This window comes from Pyxicephalus adspersus, chromosome 1 (assembly GCF_032062135.1).
Source record: "Pyxicephalus adspersus chromosome 1, UCB_Pads_2.0, whole genome shotgun sequence".
Lineage (NCBI taxonomy): Eukaryota > Metazoa > Chordata > Amphibia > Anura > Pyxicephalidae > Pyxicephalus > Pyxicephalus adspersus.
The window spans coordinates 144,989,832-145,017,060 of NC_092858.1; the positions used below are offsets into that span (position 1 = coordinate 144,989,832).

The following is a 27,229-nucleotide window of genomic DNA, read 5'->3' on the forward strand; positions in this document are numbered from 1 at the left end:
TAACATGTTTCAGTGATGCCTCGGGCATTATATGGACAACCTAGGGCTAAGTATGCTCCAGTGTCATATTCCCAGCAATACCTCTGTTAATCTTAAGGTAATTCTGCTTTCTTCTTTTTCAGCAAATCACCAAAATGCACCAAGCATTACAGCCATAAAGCAGGAAGAACCTTGGTAGCTAAGCAGATTGGTGTCAGACTTCTGTAATCCTCTGCACGGGGGAGTAAGGATCAGGATTCTGAGCCAATCAGGTCTCTGTAGCTTTATGCTTGGATGTCAAAGAACATGAATACACTTAAGGGTATGGAAAGAAAAGAAATGAGGGGTTTAACTTGGCTTTCAGGCAAATTAGCTTGGATCAGAAGACTGGCAGTAAACAAAATGACATATATTCACAGTTTGTATTTATCTGTTTGTCTGGAGTTAAGCTTTAAGACTACACAGAAGTGCTATGAATGTACCTGGGTGGTGTTGGATTAAATCAGTTGTGTGTTCCAGAACTTCATAGAATTCTTCCATGCGGAGAAGGCACTGACAATAATTCAGAACCAAAGTGTTAATCATCTTTTCCAATTTCATCCATGGAACCTCCCATGGCTTTTCCTGAAAGCAGAAATCATATAAATGCTACTAAGATGCACCTGTCAGAGCTTTGCTTTGTTTTAGAAATTCAATCTTCTTTACATTTACTGATAAGTTGTTAAGAAATGGCAGCAGCCACCAGCCCTTTTGAGACTGGCTGCCAGCATCTCACTCCTACCCTATACTCACTAAACTCATATCTATATGAGATAGAACACCCCTCCTGTAATCCTCTTCTCTTAGTCCTGATAAAATATACCTGACCATTCTTTACAGATTGCGAGTGCCATTTTTTCCCTCCAAACCTATTTAAAAGCATCTAGATTAGTGTTTTTTAAACTATGACTCAGGACCCAAATTTACTCGCAGATGTATTTGGGATTGGATGCCACTTGAACAGCAAATCATTGGCTGATCTATCATGAGGGGAAAGGGGGGGGGGGGGGGGCTCACGAAAAAGGGGGGGGGGGGGGGGACTACAGCAAAATGGAGGGGGGGAGGGGGCAGAGCCAATTACCTAGGCAAGACTGTGAGCTAAAGATACTAGTTTGAAATGCCTACTACAATAGGAAAAAACAAAAAAATATATTTTTTTGTATGTTGGCTTTATTATAGCTTACAGAAGTTGATAAAAGTTTCTGTAATATGTTCTAAGTTAGCAATTAAAGCTTTAAACCTAATAAAAAAGAGAAAAGAAAAAAGGCATTGGTGGCATGATCAATAACTGATTGATTTGTTAAATGACGAAGCAGACAGCATTAAGAAAAGTGTCATTACTATAGAAGCAGCAGTCATTTGAATCAGGTTGGGTAATTGAGTAGCATCATATCACCAGCCTGGCTAACATTGTTCTGCAGTGGTTCATACAGTCAACGCCCCACCCCCCTCTCACATGATGTACTATGTATTAAAGCTGCATTCATTACTGTTGTGGGTTTTATATTGAATGATCATTGCCTTGTATGGCTTTTCAGACATTTCAGTAAAATTTATCAGTTTGCGTCTCAGTATGAAAACAGTTCCTATTTGAGTCTTTGGATTAAAAAGTTGAAGAACCCTGGTGTAACCAGTACAAACATTTTCAAGAACACTCAAACATCTCTGCAGCAAAAGCAGATAAAACTGATGGTAAAACATTAAAATTAAAAAAAAAAACATTGAAACTGTGTTGCAGGAAAGAGTGTTGGGAGAGATGGGGAATAGGGTCTACAAACTAATGATGAGTTTTAGGCTGTTTGCCATTGCGGTGATCTGAAAAAGCCCACAGCCAAAATTGCTGCATTTTGCTATGAACAAATGTTTATGAAGAAACAATACATTTGAACACATATTAGTATATGGCTTTATAATTAAATGAAATACCTTGGTCTGTATATTTTTCAGACAAATGACAGCTTCTCTGTATTTATTTGTTGCATCCTCATAGCGTCCAAGTTTAAACAGTCTATTTCCTTCTCCATGCAGGACTGGGACTGCTTTAAGCTTTTCATCATTACTCAGAGCCCAGGTCTCTCTTTTATACATACTAGGTGATTCCACCTGCCACATGAATACAAGCCTTTGATGAGTTAATTACTTATTGGGAGATAGATCAAGAGATAGATAGATTGATAAAGAGATAGATTGATCGATAAAGAGATAGATAGATCGATAAAGAGATAGATAGATTGATAAAGTCATAGATAGATCTTTAAAGAGATGGATAGATCGATCGATAAAGAGATAGCTAGATTGATAAAGAGATAGATAGATAGATAGATAGATAGATAGATAGATAGATAGATAGATAGATAGATAGATAGCTAGACTGGGTCAGATAGCCACTAGTGTTATTCTTAATAAATCATACAAAAGCAAACAGAGGTGTATATGTTGGCACTTTAAGGGCAAGACTTAAAACAATGTAAATTTGTAAAACTTTGTCATAAAAACATATTTATTCAGTTGATTTTAAAAGAGCATATTAATAAAAAAATACAAAACCTTATCTCCAAATATCCACATTCATTGGTACACATATGACCCAATCAATGCCAAAAACATTGAACCAAGACTCTAAACACATGTATGTAGACAGCATCAATTAGTTTACCTTTAGGAGCTCAATAACAAAAATCAAAGGCTGAGGTTCTTTCTGAAGCTCATCCAGATCTTCATAACCCAGTGAATGGTAGGCAAACATATTCGCCAGTCCACATGTGTGTATGTGCCAGTCTGTTGGGTCCTTTCCTTCAGCTATACGACGTAAACTTTTGGCAACAATTGGGTATAAACCTGTATGCTGTGAAAGAAAACTACAGGTCAATAGGTAATTCAGTACAATCCTGGTTTAAAAATAGTACAACTAAAGCTTAAAATATATTCTATACTCATTGGAATCTCTATCACATTTAAAGCCCATTATCATCTTAAAATTCCTCATCCCCATCCCAAGTGACCCTTTTCTCACAAATTTTTTAAAAAATGTTAGCATACATAATTTGCAAGGATGAGGTAATATCATGTCAGGGGTCCATTTCTTCTAGCTGTGGGCCGTCATGAATTTTCAGAAACTGAGCTTAGCTATTGACCTGAAACTGTTCTCTGCAGAATAAATCTAGAATTACTTAATATACCCTAAGGAGATGAGTCCATCACTTCAAAAGTTGGATGCAATAAAACTTCAAAAAAGGACCAGTAATGGACCTTGAAAAATGAGTCTGCAGGGCAGTATCAGAGACAGTACGAGCCAGATTTTAATTTAAATCTAATCTTCAAGCATAAGGGTGGTAGAAAGTGGTGGTTATTTATTTGACTTTTGGCTTAAGATGTGATTTATCAAAAGCTGGTTAAGATGGGCTGCAAATATAAGTTACAGGTTTGGTGTCTTTAATTTGCCATCACTGGTAATTTCCATACATCATTATTGGTGTCTTCCACAAACCATTACTGGTATCTTATATATGAAATAACTTGTGTCCTCCATGAACCATCACTGGTGTCTTCCATACACCATAAATGGTGTCCTACATAATCCATTACTATTATCTTCCATACACAATCACTTGTACAGTCTATACACCATCAGTGGTGTTTTCCATGTACAATCACTGGTGTCTTCTATACACTTGTATCTTCCAAACATCTATCCTTCTATACAATAGTATTTTCCACACATTATCAATGTTTTTTTCCATACACCATCACTAGTATCTTCCATACACCTTAAATGGTGTCTTCATGCACAAGCCCTGGTGTCTTCCATCCACTGGTATGTTCCAAATACCTATCCTTCTATACACTGGTATCCTCCACATACCATCACTGGTGTCTTTAATATAACATCACTGGTGTCTTCCATACCTGCAGTGATAATTTAGTAGGGAGGGTGCAAGTAGAGTGAGAGTTGTACTATCTGCTGCAACTAAAATTCGATTTTTAACTGAATAAGAATCAAATAAAAGTGAGATGACAAATGGCAAAAGGTGAGGGAAGCCACTACCATCCACACTAAAATTAACTTTTTAACTGAATTCACTCATTCAAACAAAGACAGTTGTCCTGATTAAACCATCTACTCTACATTTTTCATGAGATAAAAAAGATTATGGAACTAAGTTTATTTTAAGTGGCTTAGTTTTACTTTTCAGAATTTGAAATAGCAGAACACAATCTGCAGGATTTAAATACTGAATCAAGGTTGAACAAAATAGTATTGCATTGGCAGTAATATATATTCATCTATGATTTAAGATGTGCAGTTGTCTATTCTGCATGTGTAACTGAAAAGCTTTACAATTACCTTTATACCTTTTATCATTTTCTTTGCTTCTGTCTCAATCCTTTTATTCTACTTTACAATAGAAAAGGTATTAAAATGCAAAATTTAACTTACTATACAACAGTGGAGTTTAAGATAACTGACATATACTGAATATAAAGAAAGATCATCTGCATTAGGGACGTTTTATAAAAAGGGAAGAAGTTTGATGAAAGTTACCAGTTTATTTTCAATACTTAATGCTTCCACACACTTCTATTTGTAGTGACAGTAATTGTGCTTTTTTGTTACTCATATCCCAAAGTATGTCCATAGACTTTTTTTTTAAATCTACTTGAAGCTGAACTTCTGCCTTTCCCTCAGTCTTATGCAGTTGTACAAACTTCTCTCCTACAGTTAAATTGCTTGCTCTTATTTCAGTTCAGACAGTCATCTTGTCCCAGTGTACATTGGAAGCTGTATTAAGTCAATCAGAGCCTGCTGTAATTCTTAGCTGAAGACTATTCAGCAGCACCTAGCCCTTTCCTACCCAGCCTTGAGACCCCACCCTTATTTTTTCATTGACATTCAGTGAGCCTTACCTAACATGTTCCACATGCCAATGCAACCAGCCTAAAAAGGTATCTACAAGGGAAGACATTTTGATACTCCTACCAAAAACTAACCCACTGTTTGTATCAAGTGTAAGGACTTTTGAGAGAAGCACTTACTCAGGGTGCTACAATGTTTATAGTAAGCAATGTACAGCACCCTACTATTTCTTTTGCTGGCCATTATTGGCCTGCATTGTATGTAGAAATACAGAACCTAGTGGTGATATGAATGGGTCCAAAATAAAATAAAAAATAAAAATGAAAAAGGTTAGATTTAAAAATGTAATCAGCGTGCAGATGAGGGGGGAAAGGAAGAACCCATAAAGACAAAATATAGGAATAAATATTCAGTTTTACTTCTGACAACTAATAGACACAAACATAGATCACTATCCAGTTGATTGATAGTTTCTTTTTCTTACAACAAATTGCCTTGCATCAGTTGTTCAGCAGGCAAGGCTGCTTACTGTGCCGTCTAACCAACAAAAAAGATTTGCAAATATAAAAAATAAACCTCTGGATCACATTAAAGATGTATGAACAAGTAATAATTTTACAAATATAAATCAAAAAGTAAACGTTCAAAATACAAGATAACAGCCCTTTAATATAGTTTACTCAAGTAATTCCTCATTTCATATCTACTTTATTTGGGGATGACAATCTCACTTTTTGTATTTTTCAAGCAGCCAGCAAGAACCTGAATTAAACAAGAAGTAGCTATCCAAATCATTAAATGTCAGTGTTTCGGAAGGCAGAGATATTGTCAATGTGAGCCTGTGTAATTAAACATCCCATCAATGTGAAAAGAAGATAACATTTGCTGATGTCCTGGCAAACATATAGCCAATTATTCTGTGGTGCGGGTCACATATAAGCTTCAGTCTGTAAGTAAAACAAATGAGAAATGAAAGGTGCTCAAACATATGGAAGGAGTGCTGTACTGTACAAATAAATTTGAATAATTTGTGCTGTAAAACTGACAGCCAGTCAATTAAGTAGTTACAGCCCTCAAATAGCCTTACAACCAAAAAAAAATAATAATAAAATAGACGTCACCAAAAAATCACCATATTCAATTCAAGAACCTATACTCACACATGATCAAGTGGAAGGTGATAAAACCTATATAACAGGGTTCAGTTTGCCCCAACACATACAGGCAATACTTCATGATCTCCCAAAGCAAATGGAATTTTCTGGACCAACAGTCTCAAGCACTATTACTAATTTAATTCCCAGTCTGTGGATTAAAAATATATACAGCCTTTTTCCTTCAAACAATCTATAAAACGTGCTAAAACTACTTCCTGGGGTAGTCTATTTCTCATTTTCACTAACCTTGCTGTGAAGGATTCCTTCAATTTGAAGGGATTAAACCTTTTTCCTCCAGACACAAAGAGTGCCCTTTTGTCCTTTGCAATACCTTTAAAGTGAATACATTTGCAGCAAGTTTTCTATATGGAATATCTATATATTATTACAGTTATCATATCTTCCCTTAAATGCCTCTTGTCAAGGGAGAATAGATTCAGTTCAGCTAATCTCTCCTTAAGGCTGAGCTCCTCCTTGCCTTTCTTTAGTTTTGTTGCTCTTCTCTGCACTTTCATAAGTTCCACAATATTCTTTTTTTTGAACTGGTGCCCAAAACTGCACTGCATATTCCAGATGAGATCTGACCAATGCTTTGTACAGGGGCAGGATTATGTTTTGATGTAAATCCCCAGCCGGACATCAATCCCCCAATCTAACACCACATTCTTTGGCTGTAGTCAAATCGTAGCTTAGCCTCAGGAGGTTATTTTTATTTTTTATTGAGTTTTACTTTCTGTCTCAGCACAAGGATGCTAGGATGACATCTGCAGAAAACAGATTGGAAGAGGACCAGGTGCCCAGAGATTCAGAAAAGACCAGGTCAGTTTTGCAGCCAAAGGCCATACACTTGTATCAGTGTAAGCAAGATAGGATTATGAATTATGCAGAAATATGGTCAGGATCAAGCAAGGTCAGGGGAGGTGGTAGGCAGAGAGATGTAGTAAGTATCCAGACAGAGGTCAGGGCAGGAAGCAGACAAAAGGTAGTCAACGCCCCAAACCGAGGTTAGTCAAGGTGGCAGGTAAGAAAGACAAAGGCAAAATTGGGATTACAAAAAAGATTAAGTAGAAGACAAACTTCTTAGCAACAAAAAAGTAACACTATCGCAGGTGAAGAGGACAGGGCAGGTGCAGCTTTATGTGGCCACTGGCCAATCAGGGACAGAGGGCACAACCTGGCACGGCTGGGTCATATTTGAAAACAACCCAGCTGACATGATAAACTTAAAACATTTCCTACAAAACTACTAGATGCTGTGTGGTGGTCATGTCTGATCACGTGTGTGTGAATGTTCCACAATGTGCTACTTGACGTAGGAGTCTGGGTAGCAGAAGAGCCACGACCAACCTCCCTGGCCATGTCACAGAAAGGAGGAACAAGTGACTGAACTCTTACACTTGATTTCTGTAAACTAAGTATACACATAAAAATATTATAAATATCAGTGTATAACAATTAATGAAAAAACTAAAATAAAATTGACTAAAAACCATTGCACTTTCTCTTTAAGAGAAGATGGAGCCACATTTTAACATTTTAAGATCTAGCCAAGTGTACACCTGTAAAATATATAACAAAATAAAATATTACAAGTATAAAAGCTTTAAACTTGGGTCTGTCTTTGTAAATTAGGAACTTTTGGCAACTGTGTATTTCTTTGCCAAGGAGATGTCAACAAAGCCCCAGACCCCACTTATCACAGGAGTCATTTGGGAGGAACGAAAACTTCTAGTGAATTATTGCTGCCCGCCTAACGTTAAGAACACAAATGTCTTTATTCTATTTAGAACAAAAGCTGTCAGGAGCTGGGTACACAAGACTAGACTGAATATTTATTGTGTTTTACTGGAAACTGTAAATGACTTTAAAAACATACACCAAGAGCAGTTTACATTCTCTACAGAATCATGGCCACCACCAATCTGTCACATAAAAATTAAATTACACAACAAAAAGTTTCATGATTTTCATTAATGTTCGGAATGTTGTAAAACAAAAACCTCTTATTTGATTCTTTGCTTTTCAATTTAGGGCTCAGTAGAGATAGCGATAAAGTTTATTGACTTATTTATTTTCCTAATTTACTTGTATGAGCTTTACTTTCAATTAACCCTTTTATGCTTTCTACATTCTTTCAATTATTTTACTCTATATGGCATGGAAAGTGCGATAAAATTAATATTCTGTTAACTTCAAAGGCAATTGCATTTCTGTTTGCTATATAAATTTTACACCCCATTGTAAAGAAATGTATCGGTTTGTTACAATCTTATTAGCTCCTCTCACTCTGTTGCTTCAAAACGCTTGTTAATAATATTTATTCTGCTGTAAAACATGCCTTGGAGCATTAAGCAGACTTTTTTAGTGTGCGTATTTAAAGCTAGGATACCTGAGGAAGCATACAATAGAGACCAGTAATAGAATTAGATGTCATTGGGGCTTGACCATCAAACCATTGTTTGTTTAAACAATTATTATGATGATTTCAATGTTCAGTTTTCCTATTTTTTTTTTTGATGATTTATGAAACAGAAGCAGATGGACAATATAGTTTATATGCAGCTCACTATTCAGAAAACTACCATCCAGGAGGGTTTTCTCTTGTGGCTTACAACTCTTTACTTGGATAGTAAAACTGTGATGCCAGTGGCCCCTGCTTGGGTGCATATTTGTCCAAAAAAGTGATAGATACGATAATCTTTTTAATAGCTGAAAGTGAGAAAACACAGTCAATTTTCTGCAGTAAGCAAGCTGGCTTTTAAGGGCAACCAACCAAAGTGTAAAAAACAAGATTTTAGATTCAATATTAATTTTGCAAATAACGCCTAAGTATAGGTACTTAAAATACTGAGATTTTGTATTGCTTGGAGTTCTGCTTTTAACTATTGGCTGGTAAATCTAAGAAAAAAAATCTCCTAAAAGATTACAACCTCCAGAACAAGAAGACTAAATCTTTTGAATTGTAATCAAAACATATACAGTATATGCCAAATGAAAATTATACTTTAAAGTATATCTGCAAAGTTAGATATAGGTGGACTACTTGATACGGGTCACCCGGGTCACAGGTGACACAGTATTACTGGAGGAGCGAAATCTAAGTGGATCCCGGTCCTCACTAGAGCACCCCGCAAAGAGTGATGAGCCAGTGAACCTAGTGGTCACAGGACTACTTTGCTGCAAGAGGTCATCAGGTACCCCCATGCCTTCCCACCAGGGGAGGCAGTGATCAGACGGCTTCAGTGTAGGAGTGGCTAATCAGACAGGAACATAGTGATTCAAAGCAGAGTATTTAAATAGGCTGAGGTCAGGGCAGTCAGCAACAAAAGCAAGGTCATGTAACTGACCTCATGTAAGGCTGAGGTCAAGGTAGATGTAATCAAGGCAAGGTCATGTAACAGGCTGAGGTCAGGGTAGATAGTATTCAAGGCAAGGTCATAAAACAGGTTGAGGTCAGGAAAGGTGGCAAAAAAAGAGGATACAGGCAAAGTGGAGATTGAGGTCAAGCAGAATACCAGAACCAAAAGCACGTTGGCAAAATAGCAGCTAAAACGCTGAGGATGCAGCAAATACACCTTGGCACTAGAAAGGTTTACATAGGTCTAGCAGCAAATATTGGGACATGATCAATCAGAATCAATCTGCTTACTGGCCACAGGACACATTCTCTAGTCCCCTCCAGCTGCACACCGTGTGCCAGGGATGCAGATATTTTGACTAAAGGGATGCTGAGGATGCTGTAAGCTGCTAAACTGGTCTGTGGGCACAGTGATAACATCACTGGTAACGTCCTGCTGAAAATCCTGGCTATGCTTTTAGTACTTTTAAGGTCATAGGTTTAGGACTAGCATTTAGCAAATGAATATCATAGAAAATCTGAACTCTAGATCACTTTCCATACTTGTTTCTGGACTCAAGTATTGAGGTTATAGTGGCAGCATCATGTCCAAATCAAACCAATGTTCATTAGGAGGTCAACAATGACAGCCTATTGTCATTACAGGTTTTATGGTTAATTAGTATGAGGATCCCTTGCTTTGACTGTCAGAAACTGTGAAATTATAGCAGAAAAAAAAATCCTCTCTGCCTTCTGAGAAGAATAATGAGAGGTAGGCTGGCCCATTGGTAAGGTGATTATATGCATATTTTTTATAAATAAGATAATATCTGGAGCAGATAATTGTTTAATTGCTCAGGGATGGAAAACATTTTCTGTTCATTTCATGAAGATTCTTATCCCCTACATGCCAATGTACCCTAATTACAATTTTAATTACTCCAATCATTCATTATAAGAATACCTAAACAATCATTGAATTACCATGCATGGTTACCTGAACATCCACTAGAACATTTTTGTATTTTTAAACTTCTACAGTACACATGTTTAGCATAATATTAAATATAAGCAAGTTGATGCATGAAGAGAGCAGATGCCAAGCAGAGGGGTCTCCCATTTAAGTGCCTCCAAGATTTCTTCTAACTATGGCTCACTGCCAGCTTTTAGTTGTGTGTTAGCCACAGAAACCAGTCATCTTCTTGTGTAGCCATTTCTATTTAAATAAGACAATTTTAGGCAAGAAAACACATTTTAAAGCTGTCTGATGACTTTTTGAGTTCATTATTAAGACAGTATTGTCAGCACAATTGCTTGGAGGTCAGGGGCTCTAAGAGAATTTTCAAAAAATTAAAAAAATCTTTTTCGTTTTTGAAACAAAAGTTAAAATATTGTCAGGAAAAAATTTAAAACCGGCAGCGGTTGCATTTTTGCTCATGGGACATTTCCCCACTTATTCACCGGCAGTTTTAGTGACAATAATGTTCAGGGTCTAAGGAATGAACTTCAGATTTTGGCAGTCGGGTGTAAAGCTTCGGGACAAATGCCAATGCTTTACCAAACATGATTCCCCAATTTATCTCTCTTCTCTTCATCTATAGGTAAGTTCCACACATCTTTGGGAGGCTGGTTGTGCCATACCGGCACATGATTGCCCCCAGGAGTTGAGTATGCAAAGAATCGCCTCTTGGGGACAAGAAAAAAATCAATATACCAATAAACTATGAAGGGCACAAACTTACACCCTTTAATGGTGCCCCCCTCCCAATCACCCATGTTTGTTGCAGGTATGACCACAAGGTCATACAGAGAGGTAAGTACTGGCACTGAAAAACACGTTTTTCTTTTTCATTCACTTGACATGCTCCCATGGCCAGTAACATTCCCTAACATATTATCAACATATTATAATCAACTTAGTATTTAATACTGGTAATAATGTGCAATTCAATAGTGGCAAATAGATGAAAGCATTCACTGGGCCAAAAAATGGCCAATATTATACTGAATGTACATACTAACAGAGAAGCAGCCCACAAAACAAAGAGTACGTATAAAGAGTCAGAAAAATGTCCTCAAAACAGGAGTGTTCTTTACCTTTATCACAGGAGATAAGTCTGAGGGCAAATAATAGAATAGTGAACTATAGTATAGATATAATATAGTAGAGCATGTTCTGCTGATTTGTGGATATACTGAGCCACCTGGTTGTATACAAGAATGCCATATATAAGCAACTGATTCTGATGTTTTTGCATGTCATAGAAACTGCCATTTCTGTTAAAGAGTTTGCATGCCCAGAAAATTAACTAATATCTGGTACACATAAATAAATACACACGCTGCAACTTGTTCATTAGACATTTGAGGCCATTACACAACAAATTCTTGCTTCATTTAACAAAAATTTATTAATATAATTAAAAAGCAACATGACCCAAGAATTAAAATAATTTTTAGACATATACATGTCATTCAAGATCTCCTCAATGAAATGCCCCAAATTTTGTGCTTTTCCGATTTTTTTTCCTACGCGTTTCACAGACTTATATACACCTCTCCAAGAAATAACAGGAGCTATTATTATCCTGGATGTAGAGAACAGCACCAAGCCCTTCCCACATAGAATGGTATACGGATCTGGTGTGCTTAGCACCGTGAACAAACGGCAATTCAGCTCCTTCCTATGCATTGCACAACGCTGCCTCCACTCCACTTGACAGACTCCCGAGGAAAAGAAAACCCCTTGCAAGTCATGTTGCTTTTAATCATATTTAATAAATAAAAAAAATTGAAGCAGGAATTTGTTGTGTCCCAAAAAGTCCCATGAAAAAGTTGCAGTGTGTGTATATATTTATGTGGGCCGGGATAGCTTTAACTGTTAGGTGATACTAGTTTCAGCTAATATCTAGTACAGACAAATGGCTGAATTCACATGCACATTTTGGAGTCAGTGCCAGTGAGCAAGTGATGTACAATACATACATTAACCTGAAAAAGGGGTCTTGTAACTTAAAAGCTTGCTATGAATTATATTACTATTGGCCATTAAAGGCAATACCAAAATGTTTGGTATTTTGATCCAATGTTACTCTTGACTGGTGACTTTTATCATGACTAATTTTCACCTAGCATTGCAGTGCATTGTGCACCACATGGAATTTAATCCGTAATCTTGTGTAAATTTAAAAGATTTCTGTTTCTCTTCAGTTTATGATCCACATAAAGATTGCTGCTTTTAGGTTTGCTGCATATATTATGATTGTTATTCCTCGTTTACAGAGTACAAACAATGTGCAGCACAATAAATCTTTATAGCTGAACAGACACACATGTTCAGAATTGTCTCACATTGTCTCAGGGGTTATATCTAGGAATAAATCCTTTAAAGCTTTATAGCCATTGTACTTGGCTATGTGCTCTGATTTTTCCTGTTCCTCCATGGAGGCCACTTTCTGTTTAAAATGATATATTACAATAGGTAAAAAAAAAGTTATATTGCATGATAGAAACATGTCAGTGATGAATACCATCAAAAACATAGTTTTCTTTAAAGCTCCAAGGAAACCTAAACTCATTATTTGTGGATACAAATGCATTATTTATTGAAGGCTTGTGGTAGAACAGAATTCTCCAGCTTTGTATCCTCCAAGGTTCCACTGAGCTTTCTGTACCTGTGCCGTGTATTGCCTGTAGCCTGCCAGAAGAGGAGAGACATATTATCACCATATGTTATGTGTGTGATCTGCACAATCACTCAAGGACTGCACTAATCTGCTTAAAAAATGATGAGCCTGCAGCTAAAAGGATTTTGTAAAAGGTCCTAAAAATAAACCACTGAAAATGTTTCATAAACAAAAGGCAGTTGATTGCCAGAAGCCTGGAGAACCTCTGCAGCTCACTATAACGTTCTGGAGTTGAACTAACTGGGTAAATACTGTATATGGGAGGACGTTTGGAAAATGTATTATTCCTGTACAGTGCTTCCTAAAATCATTATCTTTTTAGCAAAATAGTACTGGAAAAAAGAGCTGAACAGTGATTGGAAGGAAATTGTGCTTTAGCAGGATCAGATTCTCACATAGGTCACAAGGGTTATGGTCTAGGATGTGTGGGTCACAGAATTACTGCACCAACAGGACAAAATGGCAAACAAATAGTTTGGCTATTGCAAGAGTCAGGTATACAGACACAAAGTAGAAAAACTGTCTGTTTCTGTCTCTCCATACCCACTTGGCATGCCCTGTATGGCTTTAATATCTTTTTTAAAGTAATGCTAAGGCCCATGACTCATTTTGACTCATTTGTTACTAGCACTGGTAATTTGCCATTTGGGCATCAAGCAAAGTATGAAATTGTACCTAACCGGGTGTCATGATAAGCACAATTGGCTCAATTCCTAGCACTCTTACCTTAGCATCAAAGCATTTTCTATACAGGTAGTCCCCGGGTTACAAACGAGATAGGGACTGTAAGTTTGTTCCTAAGTTGAATTTGTATGTAAGTCGGAACAGGTAAATCCTTTTAATAAATGCAATTAGGACAGATGTTTGTCTCAACATATTATTAGGCAGTGTGGTGTCAGTTACTATAAAAAATCCTCACTGTGAAATAATCACAAAGAAAAAAAAGAAAACTTTATGGAGCCTAGACATTCATTAACTTCTGGAGCAAGCTGTGCTTTGATATGCAAAAAAAACAACTGCCAAGTTTGTCCTAGCCATTAAAGAGTTACAAAAGATTGCAGAACAGCTCTGCAAGTCATGCATACCGCCCCCTTCCCCCATCAAGCCTCTGTCCTGCACACAAGCAAGCAGGGAAGCCCCGTTCGTATCTAGGAGTCGTCCGTATGTCCGATGTTCTTAACTCGGGGACTATCTGTATAGAGTTTGCAAATTCTCCCTTGAGTTCACTTGGGTTCCCTCCAGCAATGCCAAAAATATGCAGTTAGGTTAACTGGATCCTCCAAAACCAGCCTTGCTGCGTGTGAAATAGCAGCATGGTGTAAATTGCTAGGTGGCACATGGGTATAAGATCATAATAAAAAAAACTACATAAATAAAGTGTATTGGACCCATTTATAGCACATAGGTAAAGTAGACATTGATTCATTTTTTAATATTTCCTGCCTTTAATTACATCATACCAAGTAATCCTACCAGCCCAGTCATTTCCTGTCCAGGGGTGAAAATATGTACTCAGTTCAGCTGTTGTGTTTATACAAAAACACTGGAGCCTGTAGGTAATGCACAATTACCTGGAGACTTTTTAAACACAGCCCTCTATAAATCTAAGCATTCATTTTTTGAAAGTTTAGTGTACAAGCTGAAGCAGCCTAAAAAACAGCCAAGTATAATAAGAAAGCAATTATTTACCCAGTCTTTATAAAAAAAAGCCGCAAGGTACACAGTGTAACAGTGTAAACGACTCAGAGCAGACAAACTCTTATACCTGCATGTTAACAGTTGATTGCACTTTATAAATATATAATACAGCCAAGCCAATGATAAAATTAATGCATAAGCCAAAATAGTTTTGGTTTCCAAAAGTTCCTTTGCAACTAATTTTTCCCTTTTCTCACAATTTGTTTCTCCAGAGATATCAGCTTTTTATTATCTCGTATTTACGGTGTTTTGTGTATTTTTCTGCTTCTTTATTCCTTCTATTATATTATGTTTGTATTATCACAGAACAAAAAAAAACACATTAGCTCTGGTAAAATGCTTTTCTATTTTTTGTGATAGCACTTACTGTGCACCTCTTCCACTTCTGTCTGAAAGACAGCAAGCATCCTTATTTTTATGTACCGCAGACAATAAGTGCCTAGAAATAATATTGGACTGCTGACCTTTAAAAGCTGTCTGTCCACATAATGGGATCTGCACTTTATGTGTACTAGTGTGTGGCTTTGAACTTTCCAGTGTTTAGAAAACAGGAGGGAAAAGTAATGCTAAAAAAAAGAGAGAGAAATGGAAGTCATTTAATTTCTGGCATGTTGAGGATAACATACCACTAAGATAGTAATTAACATAATGACAGTTATCAATAAAGCAACCATTAGGAAAATTCACTTTGCTGATTGATGTGGAGTCTAGAGAAATAAACTAATTTGCATTTGCCCGTTGTCAAATATTACACATTTCATCTATAATAGTAAACATTTCCTGTTAATATAACCTCAGGTGGTAGGATAGTTTTTTTTCTGCAGTTTTATATATTTCATTAAAAATATATGTCATTTCTATATGTTAGAGAAATAGTACTGAAAATGTATCACCAAGTGGGCCTGGCAGACGGGGCTTAATTTCTGATATCTACCGGAATCTTGCAGGAATAGGGGATGGGACGGAGGCTACTCACCCTTATATGCAGAAATGGGAAGAGGTATTGGATAGATCAATACCTCAAGACATTTAGCATATAATATGGGACAATGCCCCCATAAGTTCTTGGTGTTTTACGCCTGAACGCCTGAGGGCCATTTACCCAACAGCAGATAATCTTTGTTGGAGATGTGGGAAATAAATTGGGTCTTTTTTCCACATTTTATGGACTTGACCGAACATTGTTCCTTTTTTGGAAAACGTTGATGACTTCCTCACTAATTTGTTCTCCATACCCATACATAGAGACCCATTTACCCATCTTTTAGGACTCCCCATAAAAGGTTTTCTCCAAACTTCAAAATAAATTGATGGCTCAGGTACATACGGCGGCTAGGTGCTTCATAGCCTTACGTTGGAAGGCTACTTCCCCCCAACAGTTTTAAATTTACACAAACATATACAGGATGTGAAATGAATGGAGTTGTTAACAGCCAGAATAAATGATAGGCTGAATAAACATGAGGCGATTTGGTCAGTTTGGGACTAATATTACTCCTCCTTTGCCTGATGGTTCTCCATACTCCCATTTGTCCCGAGCATGTAACAACAATTTTTACCAGTCAATTAATTTTCTTTCTCCTGAAGAGACCTCTGGTTAATAGGTAATTTATATTTGAATTCACTCATATATATATATATATATATATATATATATATATGCATATTGATATTATATCTGAACGTCTATGCTCATCTGCCATGACCTATAGTTTGTAACTTTGAATGCATGTACTAAGTATGTCTTGTATTCTCTGCCTTAAGCAAATTTTTGTTTGTTTTTATTTGTTTGTTTGTTTGTTTTTTTTATTTGTTGTGTTGTTTTATGTTATGTTGGTATATTTTGCAAGAATTTCAAAATCTTACATTTCAAAAAAAAGTATACAAAAGATAGGAGTGCCTGCTAGTTGAATGGAGACAGGTGAATAACGTGGGTGTAGTTCCGCTTTAGGATTATATGTGCACTTAACATATCATGCATGTTATTTACCTGTAAATGCCTCCCTTGTGTAGACATCCAAAAGCCCTCTGACCGCTGTTGGTACAGCTATCTCAGAGGGGATGTCAGCTGCCCCGGTAGGCAATAATAATATAACATTCTACAGTAGCTTTTCCTAACCGTTTTTACACCAGAAGAACCCATTAAATTATTTTCAGATTTCCAGGAACACCTGTTAAAACTAATTCTTTGGATGACTATTACAATAATGGCAAACTGAAACAAATGTTTCCCTTACAGTGGTGGTCTGAATGCCCATATGCCCATCTTGTAGGCTACTGTTTCCATCCACATGGGAACTGCATTGTTTGCAGAAACTTTGTCTGACTTGTAATATTCTAAATCACAATATCGCTTTTTACTTTTTATTGCTCCCTGATTCAATATTTGGATCACCAATCACCAGGTCATAGTTTCCCATATAGGTGAGCTATTTTACATGTATGCGTCAGCCTTGAATTTTGCATCAGTTTAGGATGGTACCTCAAACACCATAGTGTGATGAAGCAATACGGACCATCACTTCTTACTATGAGAGGTGAAACTGGGAAAATGTATTATCTGAAACCAAAAAGATCTATGGCTTTTGTACTATATTTGTCTGCATAATGATATTATCTGATCATGATGATATGCTGATCTGTTGGCATAGTTGTCCCCAATGTAAGTTTGTCTGCAGTTGCTAGTAGGTTTCCATTTTTGTGTGTTAAATAGAGCATTGTGATATTGAGGTCTCACAAAAATACTGTGAACATAAACTGAAACAAATTCAGTCAAAATAGTTATCAAGTTATGAATGGTTTAGTATTTGAGATTGCAAATAATGATCACTGAAAAGAAAATAGACTGGAGAATACTCACTGTGACATCACACCAGAATTCAGCCACTTCACCAATTCTCATGGAGGTGAGCAGAACTTCCCAGACCTCCAGCTTAAACATGTTTCCAATAATTATTTCCATAGGGACACCAACTTTCTTACTGTCATCAATCACTGTTCTATCATCGTCACATTTTAAGGTCCGAAAATGGAACGTTACCTTAACCAAAAAAAGTTAGGGCTGTTAAAACATTTTACATACAACATAAGCAATAAAAAAATGTTTTTCATAGGATTTAAAACTCACTTATTTAATCTTCAGCAATATCAACAGTTAAAGAAAATGTATGATGTCAGGTGTCTAGTGAGTTGCAAAATAATATCTGATTTTTCTCTTTTTTTTATTTTGTCCTGCAATGTCACTCTCAGCAGATGAACAATGAAAAAGCAGCAGCCCCGGCTTCCTTTTAGTGCACTCTAAGATGTACCTTATCGGCATCCCCAGCACACACTCCGAGGCTATGCACAGCTAAAGATGGTTTAAGGGGCAGATTGGTTCCTGACTTAATCCTGTGCTGTCATTGGCTGCTAGTGCTTTTTAGACTTTCTGCTCACAGTCTTTAAGGCCTGTTGTAGCATTAAGCTAGGCTGTTGCTGGAGTGTGAATTCTAAGATTTACTGTTGCTGACCTTGCCTGGTAATGACCCTGTGTCTGTATGCTGCCTGTGACCCTGACTCTGCTTTTGTCTTGCCCTTCAATACCTCGTCTGGTGGATTGATTACCTATTAATTAACTCTGGGTCTCTATTCTGGACTTTGGCCTCTGCTGGAATCTTGGAACTGCATTATCTGTGGGCTCCTGGTCCTCTGCAAGCCCTTCCCCAGACACCATCCCTTGCACACTAAGGAGACCGTGTGCTGGGATGGCTCAATCAGCCTCCTGAGGCTTAGCAGGGACTTGCTATAGACGAAGAGTGTGTTTTTTTTTTCAAATTTACAGTAACCTAAGAAAGTATTCAGATCCCCTTCACCTTTTAAAATTGTCTAAAAATCCTGGGGTACTAAGTGTAGATTAATGATGACAAAAAAAGGCTGAAATGATTGTAGCTTCAGGTTGCAACATTTCAAGATTGAAAAAGTGAAGGAAGTCTGGATGCTTCGAAATGTCAAGTTCAAAAAATGTTTAATATTGCAGCTGGGTTAACTTTAATTATGACCCAGCTGCTCTAGGTTCTGCCTCCTGCCCCGATTGGCCAACTCGTTACACATGTTCCTTAATGAGATGTTGCCAGATATCAACATCAGCACATAGTGGTCATTTCAGTTATGAATGGCAGGCTTTATTAATAATGTTTATGTTAATAAGTGGTTACCCTGATTTTCAGGCAGCTGCAAAGTAAATTTTATTAGTCAGGGGCTTATCATGGTTTAATATCCAATATTACACTTCTTGCTCTCCTAAGGAAGTGATATTATTGTATGATTGTGATCATGAAGCACACCCGAGTCCTCTATGATACCTAAAGCGTAACAAAACTCAGAATTTTCACTTTACATAAAAGGGTAAAAATCCTTTGCTCAAAGAGAAAAATTTGCCCATCCCATGCATGCGCAGTGAGATCGGCAAATTTTCTTTTCAACTTACGTCACCCAATCTCGTGCCTGGGTCGGGTGACATAGGATGAAGAACCCAGAAGAGAAGACAAAGATTGTGGCACCCGGAGCACAGGCTGCAGGGCTGATGCAAAGACGACATGGGACTTGATGCCGGGCACCCCCAGGGTGATCGGACTGCCCTGCGGGATTGAAGGTAAGTGTGTTTTTGTTTTGTTTTTTTTTGAGTTTTGAGTATAGTTTCACTTTAAGAAAAAAACTGCTGGGTAATAAAAATATATCCAGATGGATTACTAATGGCAAAATATGCAACACCAAGAGATGTTTATATTGCTTTGGTTTTAAAATGGTATAATATTGGAATAAAGGGATGAAATGCTTTTAAAATTAATAAATACAATCTATATTGGGATTTGTTTCTATGCACCTTTTTGTCCCATTTGTCCCATTTTATAGTTTTGTTGTTGTTAAAAAAATTAAAATAATACCCCAAAAAAAAGGTTTGACAAACATACAAATCCCATCAAATATAATGTGAAAGTGAAACATTGTTGGCCATGTCTCAATGTATGCTGCAAGGTAACGGTTCTGATGCCATACAGATTTATAGTGCTTATAATTGCATGTGACATTTGTACAATTATAGTTTTAAAGACTGTAACCTTAGTATGTAGTATACACAATCCCTAGCTATTTTTCTCCCATCCTTATTCAATCATTTTTCATTCCTTATCTGTGTTCTGTAAAGAACAGTCTGATTGCTTTTGATGCTCCATTGCGATAAAGCTAGGACTATTAAAAAAAGACATTTTAAAAAAAAGCCACAAGATACAACTGTCCCCAAGTAGTAAACTTCTAATGATCATCTTTGTCTGAATGTTATTATGAGTATTAGAGAGTAAACATTACTTGTATTATCTCCTATAATTAAAAATGACATTTAATTTTCATTCTTAGATAAATCACAAAGTAAACAAGTGTTAATAAAAACTAAAGATTGAATAAAAAAAATATGTTAAGTGTTCAAAAACATTTACCTAAAAAAAGTTCCATCTCCCCCTAAATTTATACACTAGACAAGAACAACCAAAGGAATTATTGCCATTAATTGTCTTTACATAAATACACCCCATTCTGTCTGAATTATATACAGGAAATTAGTAACCTCAAAGAAAAATGATGGTTATGAACAAGAAATACAATTCTAAGAATGTAAAAAAATTTAGCTTAAATTGGCTGAATTTTTTTCTAAATACTGAAGCCTTCCTATGCATTTTGCTAAATGTTAGCAAACGCATATTGTTTAAATATGTATTTAGCTATGTGCTACCTAAAAGGATGACTAGACAAAAACTATTTTTCATCCTTTTGATGCATTTTTTTTTTTTTGCAATTAGCCTTATATTTAGCGGACACTGTTAAATAATACATTTGTATAAGTTTTCTCTTGCCAAAGCAGAACTTTCCCAACATTGGTGCCTCCTATGACACCCTCATTTGAAGGACAAGGGAGGGGATTTTACCCAATGGGGTCACAGCCAGCAAAAAGAAATTATTTCATAATTGAAAGACATCCTATGTATTGTATTAATTATATTATTTGGATGTACAATGATGTGAAAAATTTAGTACACTTTGTGAAAATTGAGTTCATATTATATTTCAACAAACAAACATTATTTCTTTATTTAAACAGACCTACAGATAAAGGTGATGTAGTTAAACAATTGACATGGCCTATAATAAAAAACAAATGCACTCATAATTTATATATATATATATATATATATATATATATATATATATATTTATATATATTGGTACCTTGGTATAAGTCTTTAATCTTTTCCAGATCCTTGGTCTTTTACCAAACAGGACTTATACCAAACAATTTTTTCCCATAAGAATCAAAAGGAAAATGATTAATCCATTCCTATGAAAAAAAATCTTATTGTTATTGGCATAATTTACATTGATGGGGCCGTATAATATAATTTAAACACTGCTTAATACTAAAATACATTAATACAAAAGCAATTACATAAAATAAAGAAAAATTTAACTTCACTTTACCTTGCTGAGAAGAGACGAGTGCCTACTAGGATGGTGCTTGGAAGGGAGGAGGAGGAGATGATATGTAATTCACAGAGAGTTATAGCGCGGGTTGTTCACTGAATGGTAGTAACTGGCATACTGACGCTCGTGGGCAGTCGTGGCTTTGTCTCGAGAGAGGTAAATAAGGGTAGCGCCCGGTGTTGTGACTCGTTTTGACCCATACAAGTTCTAGCACAAAGGTTGTATACCAAGCAAAGGCTGTATACCAAGCAAAATTTTTCGTGTTCAAACAGGACTTATACCAAGTTTGACTTATTCCAAAGTAATATTACATATTACAAGTTACTTACTTGGCTTTAAAAGCAATTTTATCCAAATAAGTAAAACAGTTTTGTCAATTGCAAATTCCAAATGTCAACAATGGCTTTCTTAGATGTGATATAGTTTTGCTGGCTTTCTTTAAAGCTCAAAGGCCTTAAAAAAGAATTCACATCTGGTTTTCCAAGTAATGGAGAATCCACTTAGACCATAGCACTATATTTCAGCTATCCAGGTTATTTACAGTTGGGTAAAGCTGGGAATTCTGGTAGGAAATCTTACAACTAGAAACTCAAAAAGATAGAAGAAACAATCATATTGTTCAACTTGCTGAAAACCATGCAAAACTAAAAGATCAGTTTTGGATGTCATAGACCTTATATATAGAAAGGATTAATAAAATACAAACATTTACTTATCAGAATGGTTGACTTCCATGTTCTCTGTCCCATGAGCTATATGGTTTCTGTTGCCAACAGGGCATACTCTCCTTTAATTTTGTAAGCATAAACAAGATTAATTATACTGTGCAGCTTTGCACTGCCTCTCTGGGCCTATATAACTCTGGCAATGAAACACAATTAAAAATGGTAGTGATCAAGGGAGTTATTTCTTTTTGAGCATAGTTAACTTAGAAAATATGCTGACTTGTTCTAAAAGTTATTTAGATAAAAAAAAACATATTTGAGGATAATTCCACAGAGGTTGTGGCCATAAAACAATCAAGCCATTGTCTAAGTGATAAGCACAGTTATTGTTCCTTCATTTCTGAAATGTAATGGAATAAAAATGAATTCTTGGTTGTCTGTACGTAATATCAATGGCCAAAAATGTTGATGGGTTCAAGTTTGTCCTTTGAATTGCAGACACAAAGATGTTTTTAAAAAAATCACTTTTCAGGACAACCAGTTGAAAGGCTGATTTTACTTTGTAGCATGAAGAAGATAAATATTGGATGATCATAATTTTTGCTGTAGAGGTAAATAGCAAACTTTCCAAATGAATGGACAAGGCCAAATCTTTCATGTTATTCTAGACACCATGCATATTAGATGAAGAAGCCCAACTGCTTCTAAATTAGTTGTTGTCAACCTTTTCCACCCCTTTAGGACTACAATCAACAGATTAAGCTTTTCTTTATATAATGCTCAATGACAGATATGACAAATGCAAACGCAGTTACTGCAATAAAAGGGGAAGTGTCACTTGTCTGGTGGCCCATGTCCCCAACTTAGATTAAGTGCTGCAGCCCCTGCATGACTCTTCGGCATTCAAAATAAGTGTCTGCTACCTGTGTCCCCTGCAGTGCACAATGGTTCCATCCACCAACCCTTAGGACATACGTTAAACTTGTGTCCTACGTACACATGTGCAAAGCTTCTCGTCCAATAATTGGCTCCGGGCTGGTATTGGATGTGAATCTTGTGTGTGTACAGTGCTCATCGTCCATACAACAGTCCTGGCGGATCCACAGACGATGGACAATGAATGATCGTAATGCAAGTAAATATGAAAAGAGAGGGCAGCAGGCTGCCGCTCCCTAGTTCTCCCTCTCCCCTCTCCATAGAGCAGAACGGTGCTGTATGTACAGCACTCGTTCATGCATCGCGCAGTCGTTGGCAGGGATTGTGAAAGATCCTTTCCGACAACAATTTTTGCGCGTGTGTACTTAGCCTTAGGTCACCGCTGTGACCTGTATGGATACATGGGGTTTTTGGGTAGAACCAATTATGCAGTGAGGTATAAAAAAAATACAAGACATGGAATTGGTGACTGCTTAAAAGTCTTACAGAGGATGGAGTGCTAGGACAGAGGGAAGGTAGGGGACACAACTCTGGAGGGGGGAAACTGATAGCTAACTAGGCAGTCTAGTGGTCAGAACCCAATGAGCATGGTTCCCAATCATAAGATCACATGGCTTTGTTGTACACAGCTAACATTGACAGTGGCAGTGCCTAAAGCAATTCTTTCTGTGTGGACTCCTTTTACAGATAGAAAGTGTTTTAAAATAAAGTAATATAACAAACTTCAATCCTTCAAAACTTCAAAATCCTTCAAACATGTTAGTGATTTTAGCCATTTATTTTAGCCATTTTTTTTCTTAGATAAACAAATTATTTATAGAAATAAATATGGATGGTTGAATTGCCTATTTACCATCTTGTGTTGGTGGAAAATAGAAGTTTTCGCTATTTTGATTAGGGTTTAAATTGTTTACTTCTATTCATGATCATTGCAAAGCCCCCATCATCAAATCGAGGGTGAGGGGCACCTGTAGGAACTTGTAAAAAGCATGAAAATACACTTTTTATGGTGGATAAGGGGTTATTTGCAGCAAAATGTTATAGCTAATTAACATTCCCCCTTTCAGTTTTAGAAACATGTTTTCTTAACAAAAACTTTAACTTTGATTTTCAGGGAAAAAATGGAAAATGGAACATGATACCACGGGTCTTCCTGATGCCTCCTCCCAATAGTTTTTATGACAAAAATGTTTAGTAGCTTTGTAATTACCCTAAATAATCAATGGCTTGATTTAAAATCTTGTTTTCCAAACTGCATTTCAAATTATGGAAAAAGAACAGCATTTGTAAAAGTTTGTTTTCACTTGAGGATGTGTTCAGAAATATTGGTGACAATACCACGTTCAGTGACTTTACAATTAGATGAAAAAGTTAGCAGCCAGTTAGCAGTTACTTTATTGTAACATAGGTAAAAACAGTGGTAACTTATTATTAAATATTTTAGTAATTTGATTTGTAACTCGAAAGATTGAAGTGTTGCTACTTATCACTAGAAATAAATTGTATCTGCAAGCAAAAATTTAAACATGTCTTTGTTGGTTTAAACATTTAAAAGCCTTCTCAAATGGAAAAATGTTTTGTAGCCTTTGTATAGCAATTTCCTGTTGATCACGCTAGTTCCCTGTCTTTGTTATCTTAAAAAATACCACCTTTTCCTACAGATCATACATTTAATTAGCATGTATAGCAAGAACACATAAGATGTATAGCACCATCTGTTGTGAATAATCCTGCTGCTTTAATTAATACCACCACTGATAATACTGGTGACATACTCAGGGGCCAGAGATTATACAGCAAATATAGAATGGAATGTCATAAAATATAAATGTGCACATCACTTTTGTTCGTTAGAGTTAAATATATCTGGTAGGCATATTCATCAATCTGCAGTTGAAAATATCCTTTCTAAACTAAAGGGCAATTAATGAATCCTACAGAAACAACTCAATGAAACATTCTCTAACATTAACCACATCATTATATTATTTGCTATAGATCAATACAAAGTAATGGCCATTGTTTGGAAAGGCTGTTCATATAAAGGCAAAGATTACAATACCATTTTTTCCCAGTATTGTTATGTTTTAAAGTGTAAACCCAAAACCAAAAAAAATGTAACTATATTGAATACTGTATTACTGATCGTTTTTGCATATTTCTATAGGCTAAGTACATTTTTGGCAAATGCAGGAAAACTCGTTTTATTTCCCAGAATGCCAATGTAACTTCCTGTGTAGTGTTAATAATAATAATAATATTTTTATTATTATTATTATTATTATTATTAATATTAATAATAAAAATACACAGCACTGTACATTAGATAGGGGTTGTAAATGACAGACAGATACAGACAGTGACACAGGAGGAGGCGAGGACCCTGCCTTTTAAACTAAAATCTCCAACAATGCAATCAGACACTTCTTAGAGAGACACTGTTGCTCCTCCATTTGGTTTTGATCAAGTTTAAACTTTCTCGCCAGGGGAAGGTAGCACCCAGTAGCAACCAAATGGGCTGCAGCCCAATAGATCAAAACATGGACTGATGCAGCTCATAAAGTACAAAGATCCTGCAATCAAGGCTGAGCTGTTGTTCTTAAAACTGAGTATATTTCATTGGGGGGAAGGCTATACAGATTTACCTATACCTTATATATATATAGGAGATCTGCTGTCATTCAGATTTTCAGAGCACCAAGGCTTCTTAAGTCTCTTTTAGGAAACTTAACTTGTGTGACATTTTTGCTGTGATCAAAAGTGTGGAAAATGTTCAGTGTAGCAGAATGTATTAGTTATGGCAATCAGACAACTTGGATTTTTAAAAAATGCTTGAAAAATTGCAACCCCCGCTCCTTCATTTATCTGCTCAAGTTCCAATATGATTCAAGGTTTGCATGGGTAGTGGAAGTTAGGGCTGTTATACTCACCTGTCCCCATTCCATCACAGGATTCTTCCTTCTCTTTCTAGTTGCAATCTTTACCCTTTTTTATTGTTTGGGCTGGAATGATGTAACAATTAGTCTCAGCCGGAGAAGTTGGGGATGCTGGATATCCTGGCAAAAATTTTTTAACAGGTCAGGCAGGTAAAAATGCTTATTGCAGAAGGTACATTGCATGTCCCATTCTGCAATATAGACCTGTCCAAACACAATTCTTTAAGGTGGAATTTTAGCTCCTTTTTAAAGAGGAACTAAACTCAAAAACTAGTCTTTCAATTAGTTATATATTCTTACTTACTTGCACTAAAATGTCAGTCTTCCCTGGTGGCACTGGCTGGGTCAGCTTGTATCCATGAAAATATAATGATTTTTGAAGTGTTTAGAAGTGGACAGCTTGTGACTGGCAAGTTTACGTTTTCTTCTTCCCCTGACCTTCTCCTCCACCCACTCCCCCTCCCTCACTAGCTGGAGCCCTCTGCACGGAGAGCTCACAAGCTGTGAAGAAGCAGGAAGCAGCTGCAGACGGAGCAGTCGCACTTTAGTGACATGAGAGTCCCAGGCACGGAAAGAAAAAATCTGCTTAATTAGGGGAGTGGGAGTGGATTAGAAACATTCCCACCAAGGATGGCATTTTCCAGATTGCAGTTCACCGCCTAGGCGATGGAGAGAACTGGGGTATGGCTAGAACTCGTTTTTTATGTTTAACGGTCAAAGCAAGCTGAAAAAAAAGTATTGAGATGATTATAACTTTGGTTTATGTTATCCATAACTCAAAGTTGATTTTGTGAGTACAGGTATGCTTTAACTTTAGGGTTTAAGGATCAATTTTAACCTCGGGTTACATGCTAGAATCCGAAGAGAACTTCACTCTTAAGGTAAAATGAAGGGTTAGTGATAAGATAAAGGGTTAGGGATATGTTGAGGATGGTCATGCATACACTGATTTTTCTGTTCCTGAGCAGTCTATTCAATAATTTTATTGAATTGGCTAAGTATTCATACTTTATTTCTGAAATATATTATTATATTTGGGGATAAAAATGTTATTGTGCTGGTTGAAAAATTTCCATTGATTGTACAAATACCTGATGAGTTTTTGAGACTGATTTTTATTGAATTGAATTTTAGAGCAAGCATACATAGGCTTATCCTCATTAGCTCAGAGATCAGTCAGGTGAAAATCAAGCGATTATGCATTTTGATCAGATACAAAGAATCAATACTTAAGAATAGATTGTGGTGAGTTGTATGTAGTACAGTTGTGTGTTACATCCATTGATTTAATTAATAGTTGACATTTATAATAAACAGGTTGATTCAATTAAAAATCAATCAAACTAAAGTCAATCTATGTATGGCTTGCTTAATAGTGTTAAGACTGTGGGAAAAGTTGCCCCCATTTGCATGAAAATAGCTTCAGTTCAT

General features: G+C 36.4%; 1 protein-coding gene across 2 annotated transcripts in view; it reads right to left on the reverse strand.

Annotated features, from left to right (window-relative positions):
- Positions 1–27,229, reverse strand: part of AIPL1 (AIP like 1 HSP90 co-chaperone) — a 40,562-nt gene that overhangs the window by 10,207 nt on the left and 3,126 nt on the right. Inside the window, exons 2-6 of one of the 2 annotated variants that reach the window (XM_072429913.1) lie at positions 17,612–17,791; positions 15,216–15,317; positions 2,675–2,863; positions 1,945–2,121; positions 462–603 (exon numbers count right to left, since the gene is read on the reverse strand). In XM_072429913.1, the coding sequence (XP_072286014.1) occupies positions 462–603; positions 1,945–2,121; positions 2,675–2,863; positions 15,216–15,317; positions 17,612–17,791 (790 nt within the window). The remainder of the gene's footprint in view (positions 1–461; positions 604–1,944; positions 2,122–2,674; positions 2,864–15,215; positions 15,318–17,611; positions 17,792–27,229) is intronic. The other variant, XM_072429923.1, reaches the window with a different exon arrangement.